Source organism: Sceloporus occidentalis, unplaced genomic scaffold (genome assembly GCF_023333645.1).
Source record: "Sceloporus occidentalis isolate IW3139 unplaced genomic scaffold, rSceOcc1.0.p SCAF_79, whole genome shotgun sequence".
In the NCBI taxonomy this organism is placed as follows: Eukaryota; Metazoa; Chordata; class Lepidosauria; order Squamata; family Phrynosomatidae; genus Sceloporus; species Sceloporus occidentalis.
In genome coordinates, this window is record NW_028317059.1 from 3,106,497 (window position 1) to 3,130,766 (window position 24,270).

The window sequence follows — 24,270 nt, forward strand, 5'->3', positions numbered from 1 at the left end:
TTCATAATCACCTAATTGCCAGAGTCTATTAAGATGTGATGGGGACAGGAAAGCAAAAGTGTTCTGGTATATATATAGCCTACAGTCTTCATTGATGATTTTTTTTTTTGGTGGAAGTGGTTACTAACTTACTATTACTAAGATTAACAAAGTTGATTCTTATAAAATACAAAAGTTACCCTTCTTGATTTATTCTGTTTAGGCTGAAGTTACTCCTACTTGAGATCTGCAATATCTTACGTTGATGTATATGCCTCAGAATGGTCGCTGATCTGCACCTAGACATCCACCGGGGCTTCCTAAGCTTTGCCATCCTAATATTGACAGGCACCAAATTAGTCCTGGCCCAGAATGATTGTACAAGCGTGGAGTGCCAACCGCTAGTAAACTGCATTGAAGAAGTGAAGGAGGAAGGCTCCTGTTGTCCCACCTGTGCACAGTTTGGTTGCACATGCGAAGGATACCAATATTATGACTGTCTGAATGTTGGATTTAAAGATGGCAAAGTGCCAGAGGGAGAGTCGTATTTTGTTGACTTTGGAAGCACTGAATGTTCTTGTCCTTCTGGAGGTGGAAGAATCAGCTGCGACTTTATACCATGCCCTGAACTGCCTCCAAATTGTATTGATATCATACAACCAGTGGATGGTTGTGTTCAGTGTGGTAGAATAGGGTGCACGCATGGAGATGAAAAATATGAAGCAGGTTATACTTTCCATATGTCTCTCTGTAAATTTTGCCATTGCCCAAACACTGGAGGAGAGTTAATGTGCTATGACATTCCTGATTGTGACTTGGAGCTGGACAATAGCACTCCTCATACAGATACTCTAGACAGTGACCTAGATAAACAATATGATTATCCATACAGCCATGAGCAGGATTCACTAGAACTAGCAAACACTGAATTTGTTGAAAAAACAAATAACTATAAAAGAAATGCAATGCTAGATGATTCCATTTTGGATTACGATGACGACATGGATGAAACTTTACAATCTTTGCCTACAACAGTGCAAGCTGCTAAGTTAACAGATTTCACAACAACAGGTAACGAAATGCATCTTTCCTCCGAACGTACAAGACTTGTAATGTCTGATGTTACAGTGCACACCACAGAAAGCAGCACAACAACTGCATCCACAACTTTAACAACAACCACAGAAAGTTTGCCTACAATAAAATCAACAACAGCTACAACACCGCCAATGACCGCATATAAAACAACAAGGGCACCCACAGAAACCTCAACAGCAAGAATGACAACATCAACAGTGATATTGACAACATCTAAGGGTAGTGATGATGAAATAACCGCAACACAGCCAAATAAGCAAGATGTTATGGGATCTCACAACCAAACACAATTGATGCCAAAAGAAGAAGAATTCCCCAGTGTATCATCTCCAGGAAACACCACTACTAACAGAGAACTCGGGAAATTGGATCTACAGATTAACAACGAGAAACACACAATCTCACCATTGAGTAAATATGTTTTCCCTGAAGAGGAAGAAAGAGGAAGTATGACTTTAGACATGAAATCTACTCCAGCATCTGTACTTCCAATTGCTGTAGAAGAATCACATAGCCAAACATCTCTGACGGAGTTAAATACACATCTCACTCAGGATTTAGACAAATGGGGCTTACCCAATGACATCTTAAATAACTCAAGACCATATGAGGGTAAGATCTATTCATTTTTCTCTGAAATGTAATTTTAAAAAGAATTTGGGTTTTAATTGTTCCACAAAATTTAATTATCCAAATTAGCTTGCTTGTCAAAATTTTAAGAACTTGGTGACCCTTTTTCCCCTAATTTCAATAGGAAACATACTATTCATTATTAGCAGGGCTTGCCAATTGGAAAGAAGAGTATATTATTATGCTAAATAAATATTTAACCACACTACATGCTAATGTAGGTCTGTTCTGTAAAGAAAACCGTTCTTCCCATGCAAAGGAAAGGGGGTACAGCATTTCTTCCTTGGGCTGGGTGCTTAAAATAAAAATTGTGAGCTATGGAGAGTCTGTATGTATCTCAGATAGAAGCCTCACTCTCTCTGTGGGATATCAGACCAAAAGCATGTTATGTCTCTGCATCTTTGGCGGTGCGCTGAAGCACCTGCACACAGGCCACCATAAAATCAATTTAGCGCCCTTTGACATCCTATCTTGTAAATCCTCTTCCATATGCCAAACGGCCTTATATTGCTTAGCCTGACATTATGTTGTGTTAATCTATGCTCACCCTTCTTCCCCAGAGCACCCCATGGTATCTCATGTTAAATAACTACAAATAATACCCTTGTACAGTCATTCAAGGTAGGGATGTCGGAGTGGGTGGGTGCAGAACACCAGTGTGGGTCATCCAGAGACTGGGCTCCATCCAGCTCTACTGGCTCTGCCCCTGTAATGGGGGTTACCTTGCCTTGAATTTTACAAATCAAGCAATGGAGCATGAGACCAACTTTATGTGGTTATTTGGTCAATCCTCCTCCCACCTAAACCAGTTCCATTTGTTTGTAAATAAATACTGCAGGAATTACGCTGAGAAGTTGTGTGATTATTTCCACATGTGTGCATTGTGCTGTCTACCAACTGAAGAACATATGTGCACCACACTGAGGTTTCATGGTTTCACTTGCAAGACCTGTAATAGCAAATATTAAAAGGTGTAAATTAAAAAAATCAAAATTAAAAAAAGGTCCCACCTAAACAAACTATTAGCTGAATGTTCTTACATGCTACAAAATTGCTACATTTTCTAAATATTTCTTAAATATTATTTTTCTATGACAAAAAATGTATGGAAATAAAATGCATTCAAATATTTAATATTTATACATATAATACGGTAATAGAAGTGCAATAGAGATCAGAATCTCCCCAGCCGTAGCAGAGCGACGCAGAGTAGAGCCTGATCACCCAATCATGATGTCAATGACATTAAAACAATGTGTTTTCGATGCAGTAAAAATGCATTTTACTCGCATTTTTTAGATTTTCCCGCCTCAAGAATTTTAAAACATGCATATCTATACATACAGAATCTTAGACCTTAGTTTAATTTTCCTTCTCCCCTGCCTGTACTCCCTGGAGCACAACTTGTAGGAACATTTCAGCTCATCTCGCAACAAGTTATCAGTCTGTTGTCATGAAATCACTCAAAATATTAAGATGCCGTTTGATCCACCTGCACTCTGGGGGAGATCATGGAAAACATATAGTATTAGTGGGAGCCAAATTGAAAACATCTGCAGAAGACATATGTATTATAATTACATTTTTGTAATGTCATATATCCATAATAAACTAACCAGAAGTGATATATAACTAGAAATACCTTCGCCACCAGGACATGATGTGAGTCATTACTGGATAGTATACGTAATGATCCCCAGCATTGTTGTAGGAATTCAATAGTCAAAGAAATAAGTATTTGGCTTATACCGTAATTTATGAGGGTAGTTTTGAAAATGTAAGGTTGGAGGTAAAAGAGATAACATGCACGTCTGTATTTGTTTGTTTCTTTGTCCTTTAGTTTTCAACAAAACATTCATGCCAAGTGCTCTTCTATAGGTGCCATTTTCCTTACGGCATTAAAGCAATCACCGTAATTGATGTACAATGAGGTTTTCTTAATTATTCTTGGCTACACCTCGATTCATCTGACGTTCAAGACGAACGATGGACAAAAATGATTCAGCATTGAAACATAAAATGTGTGGTCTACAGTCCTGCAATTGTCTTTGCATACCGTCAGTAGTAAATAGTATCCTTGCTAATAATAGTAATGTTATGTGACATGTACTTCCCCTGAAGTGGGAGCTCTGGACAGACTCATGCAGATCAGTGACAGATCCAGTTAGGTCTCAAAGCAGTACTGGCCCCATAGCCAGTAATTACGTCAGAAAGTCTTCCTAACTCTAACTTTCTTGTTGTCCTCCTAAAACTGTAATCTGATCTACGTGTCAAGCTCCTAATCGCATATAAATGATAGCAAAAAAGGGAATCTCCAGAGACCCTGATGTATGATTTCCCCTGAGGGACATTATTGCGTGACCTGATAACTTAATAGGTCAAGTATCTGGAGTAATGTGTTACCCCACTTGTGGTATCTTTGAAGGTACATGTCATTGTGGAAGGGGGCATTAAGACTCAGCTCCTGGTGTTGTTAGGTAAATGCAAATACCTTGGGGGTTGATATTTAGTAATTTTAGAAATCTTATTACCAGCCATAGATGTATTTACCTCTTCACATGTGTCTGAGTCATTATTTTTCTTCTTGTAAGTTTTATTGCTCATTCCAAAGTGCACGTCTTGGCACTTGAAACTGTACATTCCAGCACTCTTAACCCAACACAATTTGCAGTAAATCCAGTAAAATGACAAAAGTGGTAATTCTAAATGATCCTTCAATAAATTATTTATTACCTCTGTGCCCTAAACCTTTTTTTCTACTATGCAAGTCAGTACTGTCACAAAGGGAGCATAACAGCCCCTACTGCGTTTGCAAAAATGAAAGGAATAATTAAACAACATTAAAAAAAAGACAAAATTATGTCCCAGTTCTAGTGGGTAACTATGATGAAGTGATGTCACAATTCTCACACCTTTGACTAATAAACGACCCAGTCACAGCCTGTGGTGGAAAAGATGACAGGGGTTGTACTGAGCAAAAACAAGTGGATGTCACCTACACGGACTGGCTAAAAAATAAATAGATTAAATAAAGTCTACAGCATTGAGGGTTTACCTGTCATGTCTATGAAACTAAACAGCGAAGACTAAATGCTCTTTCAGTGCTCTTTATAATTGAGATGGCAACGCTGCAGAAAAATTGCTCTTTTGGAGATGGTTTGCAGAAAAACATCACAAGAGACACTGACTTTCCGGCACAAAGTGCTAAATAGGGAGCTGTCAAGAAATGGCAACCAATGGAATGTTTTTGTTGACTTCTCCATGTTAAATTGTTCTTTATAGTTAGGGCATGAGATATTTTCACACCATGATGAGTTTAAACGTCCGTATTGTGATGGCTGGTACAACCACAAGCAGAATGTTGGGTAGGTTATCCTAGATATCCAAGGCCCTTCTACTATCACATGACTGTGCTTAACATCATACATTGTCCAACTATGCCAATGGTTCACCAGTTATATGGACCATGTGGCCATATCTCACTGTAGGAAGAGATACCTGGGAATGTACTGGCAACACAATTTCCACTAAAATAAATATCATGTGAAAGTGAAATATTAATTTTAGTTCTCTGTGGTAACTTGTATTATCGTGTTCTTAACAACATGTTTATATTGGCCATTCGCTTTCCTCTAATTTTAATTTTTATTTACATTACATGTTTAAGAAAATACTTGGTTGGATCTTTGCCCTGCTTTCATAAAAAAGTTGTGGTTTTCTTTCCACGTTTCTAGAAATGGACACCAAACTACGCTACAGTTCAGAAATTCAAAGTAATAACATAGTCAATCATCTCGGATAGCATACAGTAAAATCATACAAAAATTTTAGGTATTTAATTATGAGAAATCAAAGAAAAGAAGGAGAATGAGAGACAAGGAAGACGCACATGGGGTTCTTACAAAGGCAGGAACTGCTGGCAAACTGAGATGTGGTTTCAAGTCTAATATAGTTCCATAACTGTTACAAGTAACAATAAACTAAATGAAATAAAGAAGCCATTTATAAAAAAGTATCCCTTCATATCAAGACTGTTATTGCGTCCAACATGTAAATAAATTCCTAACTTTATCTGGTATCCAACCATAGCTCTGCCTGGTTCTTCAAACTCATCATGAAAGTGAAGTTCTCAAACTTTGGGGACTCCTCGAGAATGAGAACTCGCTGCACTCTCTACCATGATATATCCTCCGCAGGACAGCCTGTACAGAGATCAATCTATATTGTATTATTGCAATTTATTGACCTTTTTTTAAATCCTATAACCAAATAGTTATCATGTTTGAAAGAAATAAAAAAATGCAGTCTGGTTTAAAAACATCTGTCGAAGCCAAATATCACTTTTTTTTCTACCAATCACTGGGGCTTTGTAATCACTCCTTATGGAATAAAATCATTTTTTATAGAAATCTCTCTTCTTGAAGTTACATCTGTTGGTTCACACCAGTTATGGAATGAAGCCAGTCGGCTCAGTGATGCACGGTAAAAAATGTTATTTGCTTGTAGCTACGGAAATATTTGAAGTTAAAATACAGGTCTGGTCTAAAGTGTTGCTTGGGTTTTTATTGAGTAGGGTGCACCGCTAAATACATTTGGCTCAGTTGCCAGACCTGATGAAGTCATACATATTGTATATAAGTATTTCAGGTGAATTGAATGCTAGTTTGCAGGCAAGTTAAGGTGAGATCAACTTACCGTCCTCGTCGAAATGGGGAGGCATGATGTCATTTTGTAAATATATTGGGTTTTATAATATTTTTGTATTAATTTGGGATGCTCTCGCTATCAAACTGAATCAGAGGGGTTTTTCACATTTCTAGTTCTGAAATTAATAGAATCTTTAGTTGTGACAATCATGTACATTCAGAAAATAAGAGGCCCGAATACTGGAGAAGGATTCACGGGAAAAGCAGTATGCAACAACGCTTCTCTGTCTGCAATAAACTGTTGGTTTATTTGTTTGTATCATAAAAAAACTGATCAAAAATAACTGTGAAGCACATTCCTTTGTCTTCTTTGTGTCTAACAGGTACTTTTGTAGATTAGAAATTGTATACAGTCTCCAGGAGGTTAACATGACCCCATCTGGAATTCAATATGGGAGATTTGTTGATTTTTTTATTACTCAACCAGTTAAGTTGAAATGGACAAAGCTGCTACACTGCTTATGTGATAGCCCTTGGGTTACTAATGATAAGTGTCATTTTATATGTTTTTTGATGTTTAAGTGGGAAGAGATAATCACTAATGGTCCCCAAGACATTTCAAAGTGGCCCTCATGCTGAGTATAAAAGAGATCACATTTGTAACCGTAAAAATGTTTGTTTGTGTTTTTTTTTGTAATTTGTGATTATTTTTCAGGGTCATCAAAAGATCTAATTGAAACATGCTGTACAGAAGGTCAACAATGGTCTATAGACAACGGGGAGTGTGAAAATATGCCTTCAAGTGCATCTGAGGATTGCAGGTATCCACCCATCTCATTATGTATTTTCTTACGTAACTATTATTTGGGGTTAGTTTTGAATGCTAATAGAGGTGGTCGTTTTCTATGCAAGACAAAGTTCTCTGTGCCAGCCTATGGGAGGTAAAAAGCCAAGCCATGGGAGGTAGGGCTAGCCATGCCAGAGGTCTGACCGGCCACAGTTAGTGATAAAGTTATGAGAAGTTGGTAGAACCTCCTCACTATCTGGAAACCAAAGGGATAGTCTTAAAAGTCCAGCAACCGCCACCTTCATGCCTGGATCATCAGGGGCAAATCCAAAATGCCCCCGGTCTGTTCATTGCTACCACTTCACATGGTTCTGCAGCTGTTGTTCAAATTACAGGTCATATGGCTCTCTTGCAAAGGCGAAGGCGGTCTGGCACAGCAGTTGAATATCCTTTGTTTATCGACATTCATGCACAGTACGCGCTACAACAAAACTTTGTAATGTTGTACTTTGTGTAAAAGAAAGGCTTAAATAAAGCCAGCTTGAAATATTATCCAAAATAATTGTATTTTTTTCCTTAATTTCGAAATTAGTCATGGTATAAAAGGGAATTTGGTCCAAAGTCTCTTTTGAAAGCTCATTTATATGTTTCTGTGTGTAACAGGAGGAAATTAGATTAACTCTGTAAGTTTTGGAAAGGTATGTATTTGAATTTATTGTGTTTTCCATTTGCAGATATTTTAGCTCGTAAAATGAGCGAGGTTTTGGATTAAATAGAAATTCCACCCAAAAGTCTGTTTACTTAACGCTCACAATACAGCACGAAATTATTAGTCATGCCATATTTTTTTTAACCTAAACATGAGTTTCAGGACTATCATTTAATGCTCATAGGGTAATCATCTGTTCCTTAGCAGATCTTAAAATTAGGTAAATACAACCTCAGATGAACAACAACACCACATAACATATTACATTGTGTCATGATTTATTCAACAAAATTAAAGCCAAAATGGAGAAGCCATGTGTGAAAAACTAAGACACCTTTACTGCTTCAACTGAAATAAAGATGCTAAATAGCAGACAGGCGCTGCTAATCTAATGTCCTTGATTAATTGATCATCAGCAAGAGTGATCACCTCTATAAAAGCTAAAGTGTTTGCAGGTTGCTGGTCTGAAACATTCAGGTGTGTTCCCAAGACTTTAGCAATGATTAGCAATGATCTTAGAAAAGTAATTGTTGCTGCCCACCAATTTGGAAAGGGTTATAACACAATACCACTTTAGTATTGACTACGGCAGTATTGACTCTTATAATAATATATTGAGGGTTATGTAAAACAATTATATATCTACACAACTTATTCTATATAATAATGTGTTGCAAACCTGATCTTTTTCCAGAGTATTTGTGAAAAAGTAGCAAAATCCAGAAAAAGGCTTAAAGCTCTGGCAATTTCCTTTAAGGACATTAAAGCATTCTCATAAATGGTTCAGTATTTCAACTAAATTACATTTTCAAACCGGAGGGCTATTGTAGACATTATCTATGTAATTATGTGTCTGATAATCCCTTCCCGCTTAGGATATGTTTGTATAACAAGCCAGACAGTGAGAATACTTAAACAAATGTTGGGCAATATAATTATCTCTTTTTTTTTGGATAACACACATTCCTTTCTTCATCTTGATTGATGATATCAACTTAAGACTCACATGCCTCACCCATTATATCGTCAATACAGAAATCCCCATGTAACTTTCTCCATGCACTCTCCATGCTCTCATCAGATAATGGGATATGGGAACCGGAATATTTTTTTTCTCAGGGGTGGAGTTTTGGAGTCATTGGATCTGTAATAATGAAATACAGATGTATTCCACATTTTTGAACTTTCATAATAGCTTCCTCATCTTTTAAAGTTTATTAAAGGATAAATTAGTTTTGAACACATGAATACATTCTGGATTGTGTCATGTACACTTCGAAAAACATTAAACGTTGGGAATTCCAGCAGACAATTTGTTTCTGCCTGTCTGCCTGTAGACAGATTCGCCATCAGAAAATGTTGGGCTCAATACTATCACAGAGCCTCATCCTAATTCCCCTCGCGTTTCTTGCATCTATCGATGATCCAAACCCTCAGACCTTGCTTGTAGTATCGTTGATGTTAGGGTAACGTGGAAGGACTACATGTGTGATACTGATGTACCACCTATACCCCTATGATGGAAGCCCAGTGAGGAGGCAATAGAGGAACATATAGGAGCCGAAATACTTAGGAGAGGCTATATCTCCCCAGGTCCATCTAATGATACTTTACGATCTCCTGCATAATCCAACTATTTTAACCCCTTAAGGACAATGGGGGGGTCCCTAAACCCATTGAAAACAATGCATTTTGAGCCCGTACATGTACGCGCTTGTCATTAAGGGGTTAAGATACGAAACATTATAATGTAATTGCTTATTTTTGCAAAGTAATGTTGCTAAACCAAAACTTTGGAAATGTTATCTTAAGGTATGACTTCTATAGTCCTAAAATAATATAAAATTCCTGTAGGGTTTTCTTATCAAGCGATACACTTTTTTTTTTGTTCGGTTTGATAAGAAATGTCAAATGACGCAAGCGCTAACTGCAAGCAAAGTTTCCCACTGCTGGAAAAACTCAGATCCTGTTTCTTTGTGTAGCAATCGGTGATAGACTCGTAAGTGACTTCCACTTTAAATAAGCGATTAGAAGATAAAGGTAGTAGTAGTGTTTCCCAAATCTACTTTGTCTTAAGTGTTTTATCCCAAGGCAAAAAAAAATGTATATCTTTTACTGAAATTATGTTGAAAAACACTGCAATCTTGTTATTCTTTTTGTAAATGTAAACATAAGAAGACACATGACATTTAATTTAGTAAACTAAGAAAAATGTGTATTAAATTATTTGGTGGTAGAAATTCCTGAAATCTATGTGTATATACATGAACAAAAGTATTAGAACACACAGTTTGTGAAATTACATCCCTGGTAGATTTTCCAATTTCAACTGTAAGTAGTATTATTGGATAGTGGAAGCGTTCAGGATCAGCAGCAACTCAGTCATGAAGACTGTTCCGCAGTCTGGTAGGCGAGCCTGGGTTTGGTAAATGCAAGGAGACTGTTACCTGCCTGGCTGGTAAAGTTTGGTGGAGGAAGGGTAAAGGTATGGGGCCGGTTGGGCTCTTTACTTCTAGTATAAGGAAATCCTAATGTTTCAGTATATTAAGAAATTTTGAAAAATGCTATACTTCCAACTTTGTGGGAACAGTTTGGGGTTGGATGATTTTGGTGTGGAAGAACTTGACCGGCCGCACAGAGCCCTGACCTCAATCCCATCAAACACCTTTTTGATGAACAGAGATTGTGAGCCGGGCCTTCACGTCCAACATCAGTGCCTGACCTCACAAATGCTCTACTTGATGAATGGGCACAAATTCGCACAGAAACGCTCTAAAATGTTGTGGAAAGCCCTGCAAAGAAGAGTCAAAGCTGTTATAGCTGCAAAGAGGGACCAACTAAATAGTAATGTCTATATATTTAGAATGCAAAGTCTTCAAAGTCCCTGTTGGTGTAATGGCCGGGTGTCCCAATACTTTTGTCCATATAGTGCATATGTATACTGCTGACTATTGGGCCCTATATAAAAAAAGCCACATCTAGCCAGTAGCACTATGGGCAACCAATTGAGTATGCATTTGCCCTGAAGCAGACCCTTATTCTCTAGGAGGCTTATAAATAACATGAACAAAAGATTCCATCTAGGGTCTTAGAAACCTTTTGGTTGACCCTGGTCTTCATCGTGTCTTGCTTGACTGGGATATGGGAACAGGTTTGTGTTTTGGGGTAATTATTATTTGCATGAACCAAAATAATAAAGTAAAATTGAGTTCTTGCCCCATTACAGGTACAAATATGTTCTCCCAGGGTAAATGAATGCCTGTCTGTGTCACAGCATCCTGCGTTCTGTGCGCTGTAGTAATATACAAGGGGTGTTTTTACCACGACACACTAGACTTCACAATTATTTCGCTTGTTGAAAAAAACAAGCACCCATATGTTTCAAAGGAGACCACCATGGGACCCCAAATCACTTTCACTTGTCCAAACATATTAACCTAATTACATTTTAACACCAATCCTGCCACGAAAACAGAACTTCATTAAGAAAGCATTATATAATAGATGCTATTTTATTTAAAAATAGCAAGACTAAATAGTACATTACTGAAAAGTATATTTTTTTCCCTATAGTACCCCTGTCAAGTCCACCGGGACCATTACTGCACAGATAAAAAGCTCATTTTAAGGAATACCTTTTAATTTGCAGCTGCAAACTGAGCTGCTAGAATGAAGATTTTCTTTAAAGGACACATGGCACCGATGCAAACGATGACGTTAACAGCTGACGATGATGTTAAAACTAGTGGAAATGTCCCTCTTGTTGGTACACAGTGACAGTTGAAAGCTTGTGGAAAATGGAAACATATTTTTTATACTAAGATCTCTATAAAGAAGAGGAATAAATAGGGGGGCTCCTCAGAACTGCTTCATCAAATCAATATAAATATAAAATTGAGTTTTACAAGCAGGCTTTGTAAATGACACAAAACGGAGACATCATTGGGTTCAAAAAACGAAGTGAAAGCCATGTCCAATAACGCTGCATAGAATATAAAACAGAATAAATATTGAGTCTTCTGGAAAGTTGTACAGATTTTTTCTTGCCAAACTTATCTTGGAACAAAGAAACAGGAAATATAGTGGGCCCCGGATACACAGCATCAAAGAAGGGGCCGCATGATCAGGCCTGGATCATGCTAGGGGGGCATGATCATCTCATGGCTAGTTTGCCATAGGTCAAGGGTTTATGGTGGGGTGGGGTTAAGGGTCTTTAAATGGGGCTGCTTTTTCTCTGATCCTCTACCATTTTCTTTACAACAGGAAGGAGAGGCAGAGAGAAGCGTTTCCCTCCCACCCTCCCTGTGTTTTTTCTGATGGTTCTTTGGTGTGGCGGGGAACTGAGGTTCCCGTCAGGTTTTATGGTTGGTTTATTCATGGTACGAGGTGAAATTGTCGCGGTTTTCATCCGAGGTATGGAATCTGTGGTTATTGAGAGTTATGGTGGGCCTTTTTTCCACGGGCAGGGTCCCATGGGAAAGGGAGGGCCTTCGTTTACACCACGAGCTAGTGCGGCTTTACGGCTCGTGGTTGGTGTACGCGGCAACATGTTTGTGTGAGTCACCTGTGATGAGGTATCGCTGTAAAGTCACTTAGTTGTCGCACGGTCGGTGGTTGTAACCTCCTTGATTCTAAAGGGTAAAATCTGGCGTACATTAAGATTGGAGGTTACACAAGTTGAAGGAAATGTATGTTTTAAAAGTTTGAATAAAGTTTTACGTGTCACAGTACTTTCCATAAATAAAACTGTGGCCTTTCAAAATCGAATTGGTGTCTGTCGTTATTTATTGAACCTATACTCTCAACACAAATGTATCTAGTGCCTTGATCATGTAAATGTGAGCCCTCTGGTAACATAAGGTGTTTCGTTTTATTTCTGTTTAAGAGGAAAAACTCCAGAACCGTCTGTGAAGTGTTATTATGGTTCAATGCAAAATAGTAACTGAGTTGGCCCAAGTAGTGGCGCTACATTAGGGCACATGGCTTCATAAGCCAGCTTCAGCCAGAAAATACATTTATTGGGCGATATAGAAAGAAGACAGGTGTGGTTAAATGTTATCCCAACTCAGATCCCCACAAAGCTACCCACAAAGTATTTAATTTATTATTATTATTATTATTACTATTATTATTATTATTATCTATTATTATTATTATTATTATTATTATTATCTATTTAAGTAAGAAGGGTCTCATAACACACTTTGTTTCCTATGCATGTCAGATATTACTGTACATTGATCTTTGGCAATTTAATGTATTTCAGGCTGGTTAAAAAGCAGTGCTGTACATCTTACTTAAAAGAAAATACTTGCATTGCTGGAATGGTCGCTGCAAAAGAAGATGGGATTTGTTTCCCCGCTGAAAACGATATGTGTGAACGGTCTTATTTCAAGGCAAGGAGCTCAATTATTTTTTAACAATAATTCACACAAAATAAACTTAGGCTAAATTAAAACAACTTGCATAAAATGGAAAGATCCTCTTAAAATTAACCTGTTGCTCAAGAGATGCCGTATTTAACACAGAATATACTTTTGGGAAAATAGCCCCACATTTGGTAAAAACAATTCTAGTAATACATTTAAACTTGAACTTGTTATATAATAAAATGATGAAATTATGAGCTTTCCGCAATAAGATGATTATTTATATCAACAAAAATATCTCATATTATATATTTCTCAATATAGCTATGTTGTGATTGTTGTTCTTTGGGTCTGAAACTAAGAAGAGAAGGACATTCCTGTGAGTCTAACCTAAACCTTGGCTATCCTTGTAACAATATGATGATCTTATGCTGCAACGGAGAAGAGCAATTGATTGCCCCGGATATAAATGTGCCTCTGAAACCTGAACCAACACTAACACCTAAAAGAGGTAACCTTGTATGAAATCTGTATTCCATGCAGTCCACTTAAATGGACACTCCATCCATCATATACACTTTAACATGTAAGATAGCTGTGTCCCCTTTGAATGAACATATTTCTCCCATTGTGAAAGTATGGAGAAATTCTGCCCTTTGCTGTGTGTTTCCCGTCTGCAGTTGCTTACCAAATGCACTATAATCGCTATAATCACTATAATCAGCATTCTCCAGCACTGGCTTGCACAAGGGTCCCAAGGGGTCTAGTTAGTGCACCTTGAGAACTGGGTCAGGGAACCATATATCCAAATACCAGGTTTTCTTCTCTTAGTAAACAACATGGAAGAGGGTGGCCAAAAGTCAAGTAATTGCTGAGGGCAGTAAAAACCCTAAATAATATAAGGCCGGTTTTCAGGGAAATATGTCACGTCTCTGTCCTTGGAAGGTATGGGAGAGATCATAGAAAACTATGCTTAAATTGCATCTGTAAACCTTGAAAAAAATAAATAATCCTTATTTTAAAATATGGGGATTCTACGTTTGGGGTCCAAGCTTCTGTAATATTTAAGCAGTGCTGCTTGGTCTTTTATACTGTACTCCTGTCTATGTTATCATTGTTTTACATGTGTTTCCAACTGTAGATATTGATGAATGTGTTCAGAATAAACACACCTGTGTGAAAGGTGAACGTTGTATCAACACAGTTGGATCATTTGTATGTATCCAAGAAGTGATGTGTGACACTGGCTACACATTAGCAGATGGCATCTGCAAAGGTAAGTAGAAAATTACCTTTTGGCATTCTAATGTTTTTTGGAATCTAATTTCTGCACTTCCCAGCCAGTATCCGATGATACATGTGAAGTGTCTTATGCTGATTCTCCATCTTTGAATCATAATTATTTTCATTCTTTCCATGAATTATACAGGGGGGGCAAGGGGGGGGGGGGGTTGCAGTGTATGTGTGTATATGGGCAGATGTGTGTAAGAGCACTGTAGGTGTGTGTAAGCTGTTGTGTATATTTGTATATGTGTGTGTAAAGGCAGGGGTGTGTGAAGACAGTGTAACTGTATACATGTGTGTGTATGGGCAGGCATGTGTATGGACAGGCATGTGTAAGTACAGCGTATGTGCATATGGGTGTGTTTACGGGCAGGTGTGTGTAAGGGCAGTGTGTGTGTATATGTGTATGTATGGACCGGCATGTGTAAGGCCAGTGTGTGTAAGGCCAGTGTATGTGTATATGTATGGACCGTTGTGTGTAAGGACAGTGTGTGTAAGGCCAGTGTATGTGTATATATGTGTGTGTAAAGGCAGTGTATATGGGCCGTCGTGTGTAATGGCAGTGTATGTGTGTGTTTATGGGCAGGTGTTTGTAAAGGCATTGTGTATGGGCAGTGTTATGAAAGGGCTGAGTATGTGTATATGTGTGTTTATGGGCAGGTGTGTGTAAGGGCAGTGTCAATAAAATAACCTTTGTAAAAAATAGCTGAGGGGGCCCAATTTTCCATTCTTGCCTTGGGCGCAAAAGGAGCCAGCTACGGTTCTGCTCACAACAACCAGACAGCATAGCCTGTCGCTCTGTCTCTGCAGTTACTGTATATGTAAACTATTACAAAAATTCCTCTCTTTCTTAGGCCTGAAAGAACTTTTGCAAGCTTGTCTTTTAAGTATTATGTTAATCCAATAAAAAAAGGTATCATTGTTTTACATGTGTTTCCACTCTAGATATTGATGAATGTGTTCAGAATAAACACACCTGTGTGAAAGGCGAACGTTGTATCAACACAGTTGGATCATTTGTATGTATCAAAGAAGTGATGTGTGACACTGGCTACACATTAGCAGATGGCATCTGCAAAGGTAAGTAGAAAATGACCTTTGGCATTCTAATGTTTTTTGGAATATACCGGTAATTAGTACACTTCCCAACCAGTATCTGATGATATTTGTGAGGTGTCTTATGTTGATTCTCCATCAACATCAACAGCTTCTCCAAGTATTTACGGGCATAACATGTGTACAGTCAATAGTAATAAAAACAGTACAACGTAGACATCACAACACTCAGACTGTGTCGTGGTACAGCACCAGGGCTGGCCCAAGACGTGCTGCCTGGGGCGAAGTGTGAAATGATGCCCCCCCACACACTTCACTCCAATTGGGTAAGCCAAAATTATCAGGGAACTCGTCTCTTTAGCCTAGAGACATCATCAAAAATATATGGTTAGATAGTCTGGAACTTATGACCTTGAGGACCAAGGTCCTTACTGGAGGAATGACAGAATGTTTCCAATATGCACTGTCGATTCTTAACAGGATCCAGTCCCCACTCCAAGAAGATAATACTGGAGCTGAATTATCAACTAAGCATAACATCCGCATCAATATATGTGCAACAGTTCATAATCTACTCTTATTTTTTTTTCACGCAGATATAGATGAATGTGCAGCCACACAAGGTCCATGCAAACAAGGATTCAATTGTCTGAACACCATGGGATCATATGTGTGCCAGAAAAAACAATTGAATTGTAAGAGAGGATACAAGTCAGATGAAAATGGAACAATATGCCTTGGTAAAGTACTTTTTTTGAAAGTGCGGATTTTTAGGGTTTGATTAGTGAGTAAGTCAGCCTTTTGTTAAACATTTTGAACCGCCACAAAGAGACAGGAACGCAACAGGGTCACGTACCTGACCTCCGCAGTAGAAACTAGGCTGCTCGCACAGTGTGCTGGGGCACTTACAAGCAGGATACCAAGATGGTACTGACAAGCTGTTTGTCGGCTATGATGGCACTGATGAGCTGTTTAGGGACCAAGAGATACTCACAAGCTGATTGGGGGCAAAGATGGCATTGTGGGAAATGTTGCTTGGTGATGTTGGGGGCCCTGGGGCTATTTTTGACTTGTAGTTTCTAGTTACGCCCCTGACTATGAGTTTAAAAGGCAGAAGCCATTGGTCTTCACCTCACCCACTATTACGTGACATGCTTCACGTACTATAACATTAAGCTTGCTGACTTTGCAAGAGGTCATCTGGAGTATGTGTTATGGCACTTGTAACACATATGTTGATGGGAATTCATGTCCATGAAAAATGTCACCCAGTTCACATAAATGACATAATGACACTCAGCTCATTTAGGGAGTAATGTTATGGTCTCATCTATTCAGATGTCCGCATGCATTACCCACAAAATTTTAATTTTTACCGTCTACTTTTGTCGCTAATCCAAATTTTGTATTTATTATTTCCATATTAACATTTTTTTAGATATTGACGAGTGTAAAACTGGTGCACATAACTGTTCCAACGAGCAATCCTGTTACAATCTACCTGGGACGTATCGCTGCGACTGCAAAATGGGATATCGCTATGACTCCATCAGAAAAAGTTGTATAGGTTTGTGCCATTAATCTAAATATTGGTTTCTTATTTTTATATTTAACAAGGTTCTTGAGCAAATTAGCGAATAGTACATTCTCCAGCTATCTTATACTCTGATTCATTATCTTACGACTGCTTTATGTTGCAGATCCTTTTTTATTATTATTTGAATGAATGTGATTGAAAGTTGAAAATTAGTATATTGTTTAAATTCTTATATTTGTTTCTCCAGATATAAATGAGTGCTGGATTTACCCGGGACGTCTTTGCCATCATACGTGTGAGAATACTATAGGGTCATACAAATGCTCCTGCTTTGCTGGCTTTCAGTTAGCTGATGATGGGAAGCGTTGTGAAGGTAACAGTTAACTTATTGTTATATTCTTGTCCAGTAGGTTTTTATGTTAAAAATGTGTCTCGTTGTTGTTTTTGTTTGTTTAACCTTCAAACATACCTGCCATCTGTCTTGAGTTTTCAACGATAGTTCCTATCTTTAGCCAGTATCCAGCATTTGTCCCAAGTTTTTAACTATGATCTTAACAATCAGTGAAGGTACGAGAATTTAACTGCTTGTTTAAGGCTATCATATTGTCTAATATAATTAGTTAAATAGTTTCTAAATTAGAATTAAAGCTAGAGATTGACCAAAGTTCAATCACACACCGCACTCATAAATGAGTTTCCACTCCTCTAGGTTCCTGACCGATTCCTATATGAGAACATTAACAAGGAGACAAAGCTGAAACATTTGTGTAATTATTATACTGTGTAATTTCCCTTTCAAATAACTTCTGAATTTAAAACAGATGTGAACGAGTGCGAGAAAAACCCATGTAACCAGGAGTGCACTAATGTTTATGGGTCCTATCAGTGTTACTGCAAGGAGGGATACAAGTTGGGAGTTGACGGCATCTCTTGTGAAGGTAAAGTAAAATGTTTATGACTCCATGATATACTCACTGCTGGATTTCAGTATTTGCTTCATTTTAAGTATTAATAGTAATTGATGGGATGACATAACAAGCTGGAATTTACTAATGAATTATATTAGCAGAAACTAGAGAAATCAGATGTTGGGTTATTGGGGGAAAAGGTTGGGGAACACCACCTTCTAAGGCTTTTGTCTATACTTGAACAAAATTAGTTACAGCATTGCAACAAATATATCAGCCCTTAATAAAAGCTCAAAATGGACTAAATTATTAATAATAAAATACAAGCCAAGTTTGGAAAGTACATCAATATAAATGATAAGGGAATTGATCTTGATTGCGGCTTGGCTAGAACATCAGCTTCACAAATTGCCCTACACATAAAAGCCATGCTCCTACACCAAAGCCATGCTGGGAGTACATAACCTGCGGATAACATCTCTTAATAGATTTGGCTAGAGGATGAGTTAACAAGCATAACGACCACCATTGTATCATGGCCCTCTTTAAACCTAAAGTGGCCCAGGGCAGGTCCTCCTGTTCCACCTCTTCCCCACCCAGTGGCGCCGGAGGAGGCATATTGCTCTCAGCAGGTGGTAAGCAGGATTCAAAGGGGGAAGAAGAGTGAGGTCCGTGCCGGGGGCTGCACAGATGTCGACCTCATCTGTGGTGTGGTGACGGTTCGGGAGGTATAAGAGACAGGTAACCCTGAGGCCAGGTTTCACAGTTTATTGTAAATAAAGAATACTCTATGGTTTTGGGGCCAGTAAAAATCCGGCAGTACTGTATTACTGAAGCAGGGTTGCACCTTAGGAATGCCCTCTATTTACAAATTACGTTTTTGTCTCAATTTACTTTGAAATTTCTTTGTGGTTTTTTTTTGTTATTCAGATATTGATGAGTGTGTTCAAGGCCTTGGAAGCCATTGTGTTTTCGCCTGTGTAAATACACCTGGTAGCTACCAATGCGCCTGTCCTGAGACGGGATACACCAAGTCAGCAAATGGATTATCATGCAAAGGTAGGGGATTTAGTTGATAAAACATTACAAAAATGCAGCACTCAAGTAACTCTTCATGCTCACATTCTATATATCACTTAAAACATGGCAGATAAGAATCTTTCAGCCCATCAGTCTGCCTGTTTTTCCTGGTGTAGACCTTAATCAGTCCTTGATCTTGTCTTATATTCAGGAGGGTTTAAATTCCCTAACTGCATTAGAACATACCGCGTCTACTGGGAAGCTGTTCTACTTATCTACATTACTTCTAAGAATCCATTCGTCTGGTTTTAGATTATGGCCTCCTGTGCTAAGACTTCTCCTTTGAAATCAACTGCCCTCCTGTGCTTTGTTAAATTGCTATACGTATTGAGATTCCTTAGTCTTTCCTGGTAAATTTTCTTATCCCTATGTCAAAAATACCTAGTCTTAAACCAAACATTTAATGAGGCTCTCAACCTAGTAAGTAGGAAAATATGCAACGTCCTTGGCTATATGCCAGACTTTCCAACACGTACAGGAAATATGCAATGGGGATTTTAAGTAGCGTGTAGACAGCAGAAATTGGGTGGGACGTGTAATATTACTTTAGCATATGGGATACATTGCATTTATATGACGCTAGGAAATCTATATAGAATATATTCTTTTAGTGCAGCAAACACATTCATTTGAATCAACGTATTTAAGTACAGAACTGTTACTTATAATTCTGAGTGCAATAACAGCGACATAACAATAGGTGTTCTAGGTGTAGCCTCTACTGGGCCGTGTTTCCCTCTTCTGGGAATCCACATTGTTAAGGGGTAAGGGTAGCCCTGGACAGCCGTTAGTAGGAGGCAAGTATGAAGGAAGTACTGTAGGTAAGAAAAAGGACATGACCCAACAACGCTACCTATCCAGAGATACAAACAATGACCCCAAAATCCAGGGGAAGCAGCGCTTCGCCACCAGGGCCAAACCCAGAGTGTTCCCTGGTACGACCATATCTCTCTGAGGGTGCCGACTATGTTGCGTCTTAGTGACTATTTCAAAATATGTGGGTTTTTTTATTTTTCAGATATCGATGAGTGTGAAATAGGAACACATAATTGCACATCTACGGAGGAGTGCTATAATGTCCATGGCAGCTACAAGTGCCTGTCTTACGAGTGCCCAGAGAACTACAGAAGGGTTTCAAACACGTAAGTCTCTTACATTTCCAGAAGACTTTTTAATTAGACCAAAACTTGCTATATAAAACAGGACATGTTGACACCATTTAGCAGTGTGTTAATGGAACCCCTTGAAGAAAATCTCTCCCCATTTCATGTATTGTGGATTTTTTTTGCAGGCAATGTGAAAGAATCACCTGCTTCAATTACCAGGACTGCCAAAATACCCCTGTACGAATCTCTTATCATCGACTGAATTTTCCAGTTAATGTGATGGTCCCAGCACAGATTTTCCGTATCGGACCTTCACCTGCGTATGCTGGAGACAACATTCTAATGGATATTAAGAAAGGAAATGAAGAAAACTATTTCAGTGCTAGAAAGTTCAACCCCTATACAGGCATACTCTATCTTCAAAGGCCCATCAAGAAGTCCAAGGATTTCCTGTTGGATGTTGAGATGAAACTGTTTCGTCAGGGGGTGGTCACCACCTTTCTTTCTAGGATCTACATATTTATTACCTCCCCTACTTCCTAATATCTGCAGGTTTCTCTTACAGTTTAAGCATCAGGGACTGATCAATGGACACTACGTCTAATTCATGTTAAATAACAAATCTACCAAACCAGGTGGACCAACCAAAACCTTGTTCATCGTTTCTCCACCTAAGCACAAAAACATGTAAAAGTAAATTGGTTACTGTGTCACCCAACTAAATTAACTAATCGATTACAAACAATGTGGAAGAATTAAAAGGAAATATCTATTAGGTACTTGAATATGGCCTTCCCTGAGAATAACCTTGGTAGGCATTGTAGCCAACTTTAAGTGAAAATATAAGATTCATGTAAAAATATTAATGTATGGTTTTCATGCGTCTTAGTAAATGAATCTTTATATTTTTATGTTTTATTTTATTTAAATAGAAGGCAAAGTTTTTTCTTGGTCATGCCTTGGTCATAATATTTACATTCCATATTATGTATTTTTAAGAGGGTTTATATAACCGAAAACTTCCCAGGGCGCCAGCAGGCCAAGTGAGGAGAGGGTAGAGTTACCCGCGGGTTACAAATAGATGGGACTGGTGGAGTCCCTACTTTACCAGATATCAAAAACTGTTCTAGCAGCCCATTAATAAATGGTAGGACCCATGGGCCATGCCATGGATGCCCTAGGCCAACCTTGGAGAATTCCCAGATGAGAAAGCCATAGTGAGTAAGCAGCGGGAGCAAAAGCTAAGCTCCAATGACATATATATATATATATATATATATATATATATATATATATATATATATCAAGACTAATTGTCCAGTAACAGCTGGGGATCTACATCTGACAGACCTGTCCTAGAACTTATCATTTTTGTAATCAAGGATATGCTATAATATATAGAATTAAAGAAAAATGAACCAATAATAACACCCAAGTATATTTTTTTGTGTCGAGGCAAGGTTTTATACAGTTCATATCTTCCCTATTGATTTTACTCAAAAACATATGTTATATTATAAATGTATGCAATAAATGATCCATTTTTCTATTTTTTTTAAAGTACGTGTTAAGGAATATGTAACTACTCTCTGTCCCACTAGTTTTGCATGATTCTGTGTGTGGTACATATTTATTAATGTCTAACTTATTCAAATAAATGTAACATTGGCTATATAGTCAACGTAACAAATTGTACTTTAATTCTAATTCTCGCAACAAGATATTGCTACTAATAAGTAGCAGATTCGAATTCTTGGCATACAGTTCCCTACAAGCACAATAGACATGACAATGAAGGGGTCAACCTTCAATATACTTATGCAGCGGTATCCTACTTTCCTGGTCTATTTAATTCAGTCTACCAGGAATTAAGCTAAAGTTTTGGAACTCAAGGAAAGGTAGCTGCTTTGGCCTCAGTAGATGCTGGTTATACACAATAGTGTCTGGAAACTTCCTAAAGTATGCTACCTGAGGTCTCCCTCTTCTGATAAACTGGCTTCCTTGCCCTCAGGTGTGGCTAGCCATGTGGTGGGTGTGGTCAGCCATAATGAGCAGTGCTAACTACCTGATGGGTGTAGTTTGCTGTGAGATGGGCAAGCCCCACATTGCACTAAATTGGGAGTGGAAATGGGTGGGGAGTGGGGGAGGAAATGGGTGGTGTGTGGGCGTGGTTTAATATGTCTCCTTTCTCACAGTTTTGCCCTAAATTATAAAGCCACACCCCTGACCACGCCCTGGTTCAAAGATTGTCCAGGAAATTGCTCGGTAAAAGGTGACAAGGACCTCATACAATAGTTTTTGCTTGGAGTCCTTCAAATCCTACAACCACACCAGTCCCGGTGATGTTTTGCATGTCATGCTTTTTAAACATTGGAACTTTTATTGTTCAGCAAAATGAAGCATTAGCTGTGTTAAAGGAATTATTCTTCTGCTTCTCAAAGTGTGTTATTTGTACAGCTCGGCTCCACTGGGTAAAAGCTGCCATGTAATCGCTAACATACGACACAAGGTGGTGACAGATTAACATTCATTTTATATCCTTTATAAAATCATATACGGATTTTGTAATTCAGAATTAGAGAAATTAACCCTTATACGTTAGGTTTTATGAGAGCTTGCGGCTGCTACGTGTTCATTTTAGCCGTATTATTATGGGGTTAATGTTCTGATGGCTAGATGCGCCGAGATCAACTGCATAGAAACAAAAACCTGAGCGTTCTTGGAAGAGAAACTCTGTGCCGAGCTGGTCTTCCTCTGCGAAAAAGAAAAAGGCGTGACTGGTCCATGTTTTAGCAGACAAGAGTCTAGCGTTATTAGCCCTGGCTTACACTTTGTTCATATTTCATGATCACAATTACATTTACTTTAGGGTGACTAAGTCATTAAAAGTAAACTCCAACTCCCATTAGCACTATAATAGCTGGGTGTAACCTTTAAATTATTCATATGGATTATTTTGTGAAAAGAATCCTCATCACTCATGATTCATGCCATCTAAGTAATCAAGAGTGTGCATGCTCCAAATGTAACACTTTGTAAATGCATCGTTGGGAGAAAAAAAACAAATATTCATCATTCTTAGTACCCAAGGTCTAAACCCTTCCCAGAAATGAATCTTTAACCATGTAAAAGAATAATAACTTTTGGTGGGACACAAAAGCAGAAACTTTCTATACAACTGATTTTTTTGTTCAGATTTTCTGTTGTTTTATGTGAATAAATCTTCACATGAAAGAATAAAATGACAGATCTGCTACAGATTACAATGAATGTTTTCGTGAAAAGACATCAAGTTTATTATTATTTATTGATTCAGTAGAGTCACATTAGGGTCACATCAACCCTATCCATGTGGGTCCCAATAGAGTAACCCCATTAAGTGGTTTGCTTGATTTTGTAACGTGGCTAAGGGCATAGTTATCAGATAAGAGTTTGCCAAGATTGTTTATGTGACTTTGTGGATTAATATAGAGGTGCTCTCAAATTTAGAAAGAAAAGGAAAGAAACTAAATATGCCACAAAAAGTACTTTATTAAGCACAATGGTGAAGAAAAATCAATATATATATATGACAGAAGAGCAGAGAATGCAGAAGAGATCACCAATGTTTCGACACAAAATCATGCTTTAACTCCGTCAATGTCTGCCTCAGTATATAGTGATAGGATTTAGGTTGTACCACCCTCAATGTCTGGCTCGGTGTATAGTGATAGTAGTAATGCTGTTCCAATATAATGTCTTGCTCAGTATATAGTGATAGGATTTAGGTCGTACCACCGTCAATGTCTGCCTCATTGCATTGTGTTAGTAGTAATGCTGTTCCACACCAATATATTGCTGTGTATAGTGATAGTAGTTATGATGTTCCACTGCAATGTCTGCCTCAGTATATAGTGATCAGATTTATGCTGTATAACTGTAAATGTCTGGCTAAATATATAACGATAACAGTTAAGCAGTTTTAAAGCGAGAATGTGTGTGTGGGGGTGCCACATACAGGATCCGCCCCAGGTGTCAAATACTTTAGGTACACCCCTGCATATTAAATATCCAGGATAGTGGGTCAAATGGAAATGGGGGG

The 24,270-nt window shown here is 38.2% G+C and overlaps 1 protein-coding gene across 1 annotated transcript; it reads left to right on the top strand.

The window, feature by feature from the left end:
- Positions 1–260: 260 nt before the first annotated feature.
- On the top strand, positions 261–20,732 carry LOC149285445 (fibulin-2-like). The gene is made up of 13 exons (XM_089495372.1): positions 261–1,689; positions 7,069–7,174; positions 13,116–13,245; positions 13,543–13,729; positions 14,360–14,494; positions 15,448–15,582; positions 16,155–16,298; positions 16,997–17,125; positions 17,343–17,468; positions 17,917–18,033; positions 18,934–19,062; positions 20,102–20,225; positions 20,375–20,732. The coding sequence occupies exons 1-13, from the start codon at positions 261–263 to the stop codon at positions 20,730–20,732; spliced, it is 3,249 nt and encodes a 1,082-aa protein (XP_089351498.1).
- The last annotated feature ends 3,538 nt before the right edge of the window (positions 20,733–24,270 follow it).

Bases quoted from the DNA above. Each gene is read 5' to 3' on its own strand.
- LOC149285445 (XM_089495372.1), top strand. From the start codon at position 261: ATGGTCGCTGATCTGCACCTAGACATCCACCGGGGCTTCCTAAGCTTT. The intron at 16,299-16,996 runs GTAAAGTACTTT...ACATTTTTTTAG, and splicing joins AAATGGAACAATATGCCTTG to ATATTGACGAGTGTAAAACT. The intron at 18,034-18,933 runs GTAAAGTAAAAT...TTTGTTATTCAG, and splicing joins TGACGGCATCTCTTGTGAAG to ATATTGATGAGTGTGTTCAA.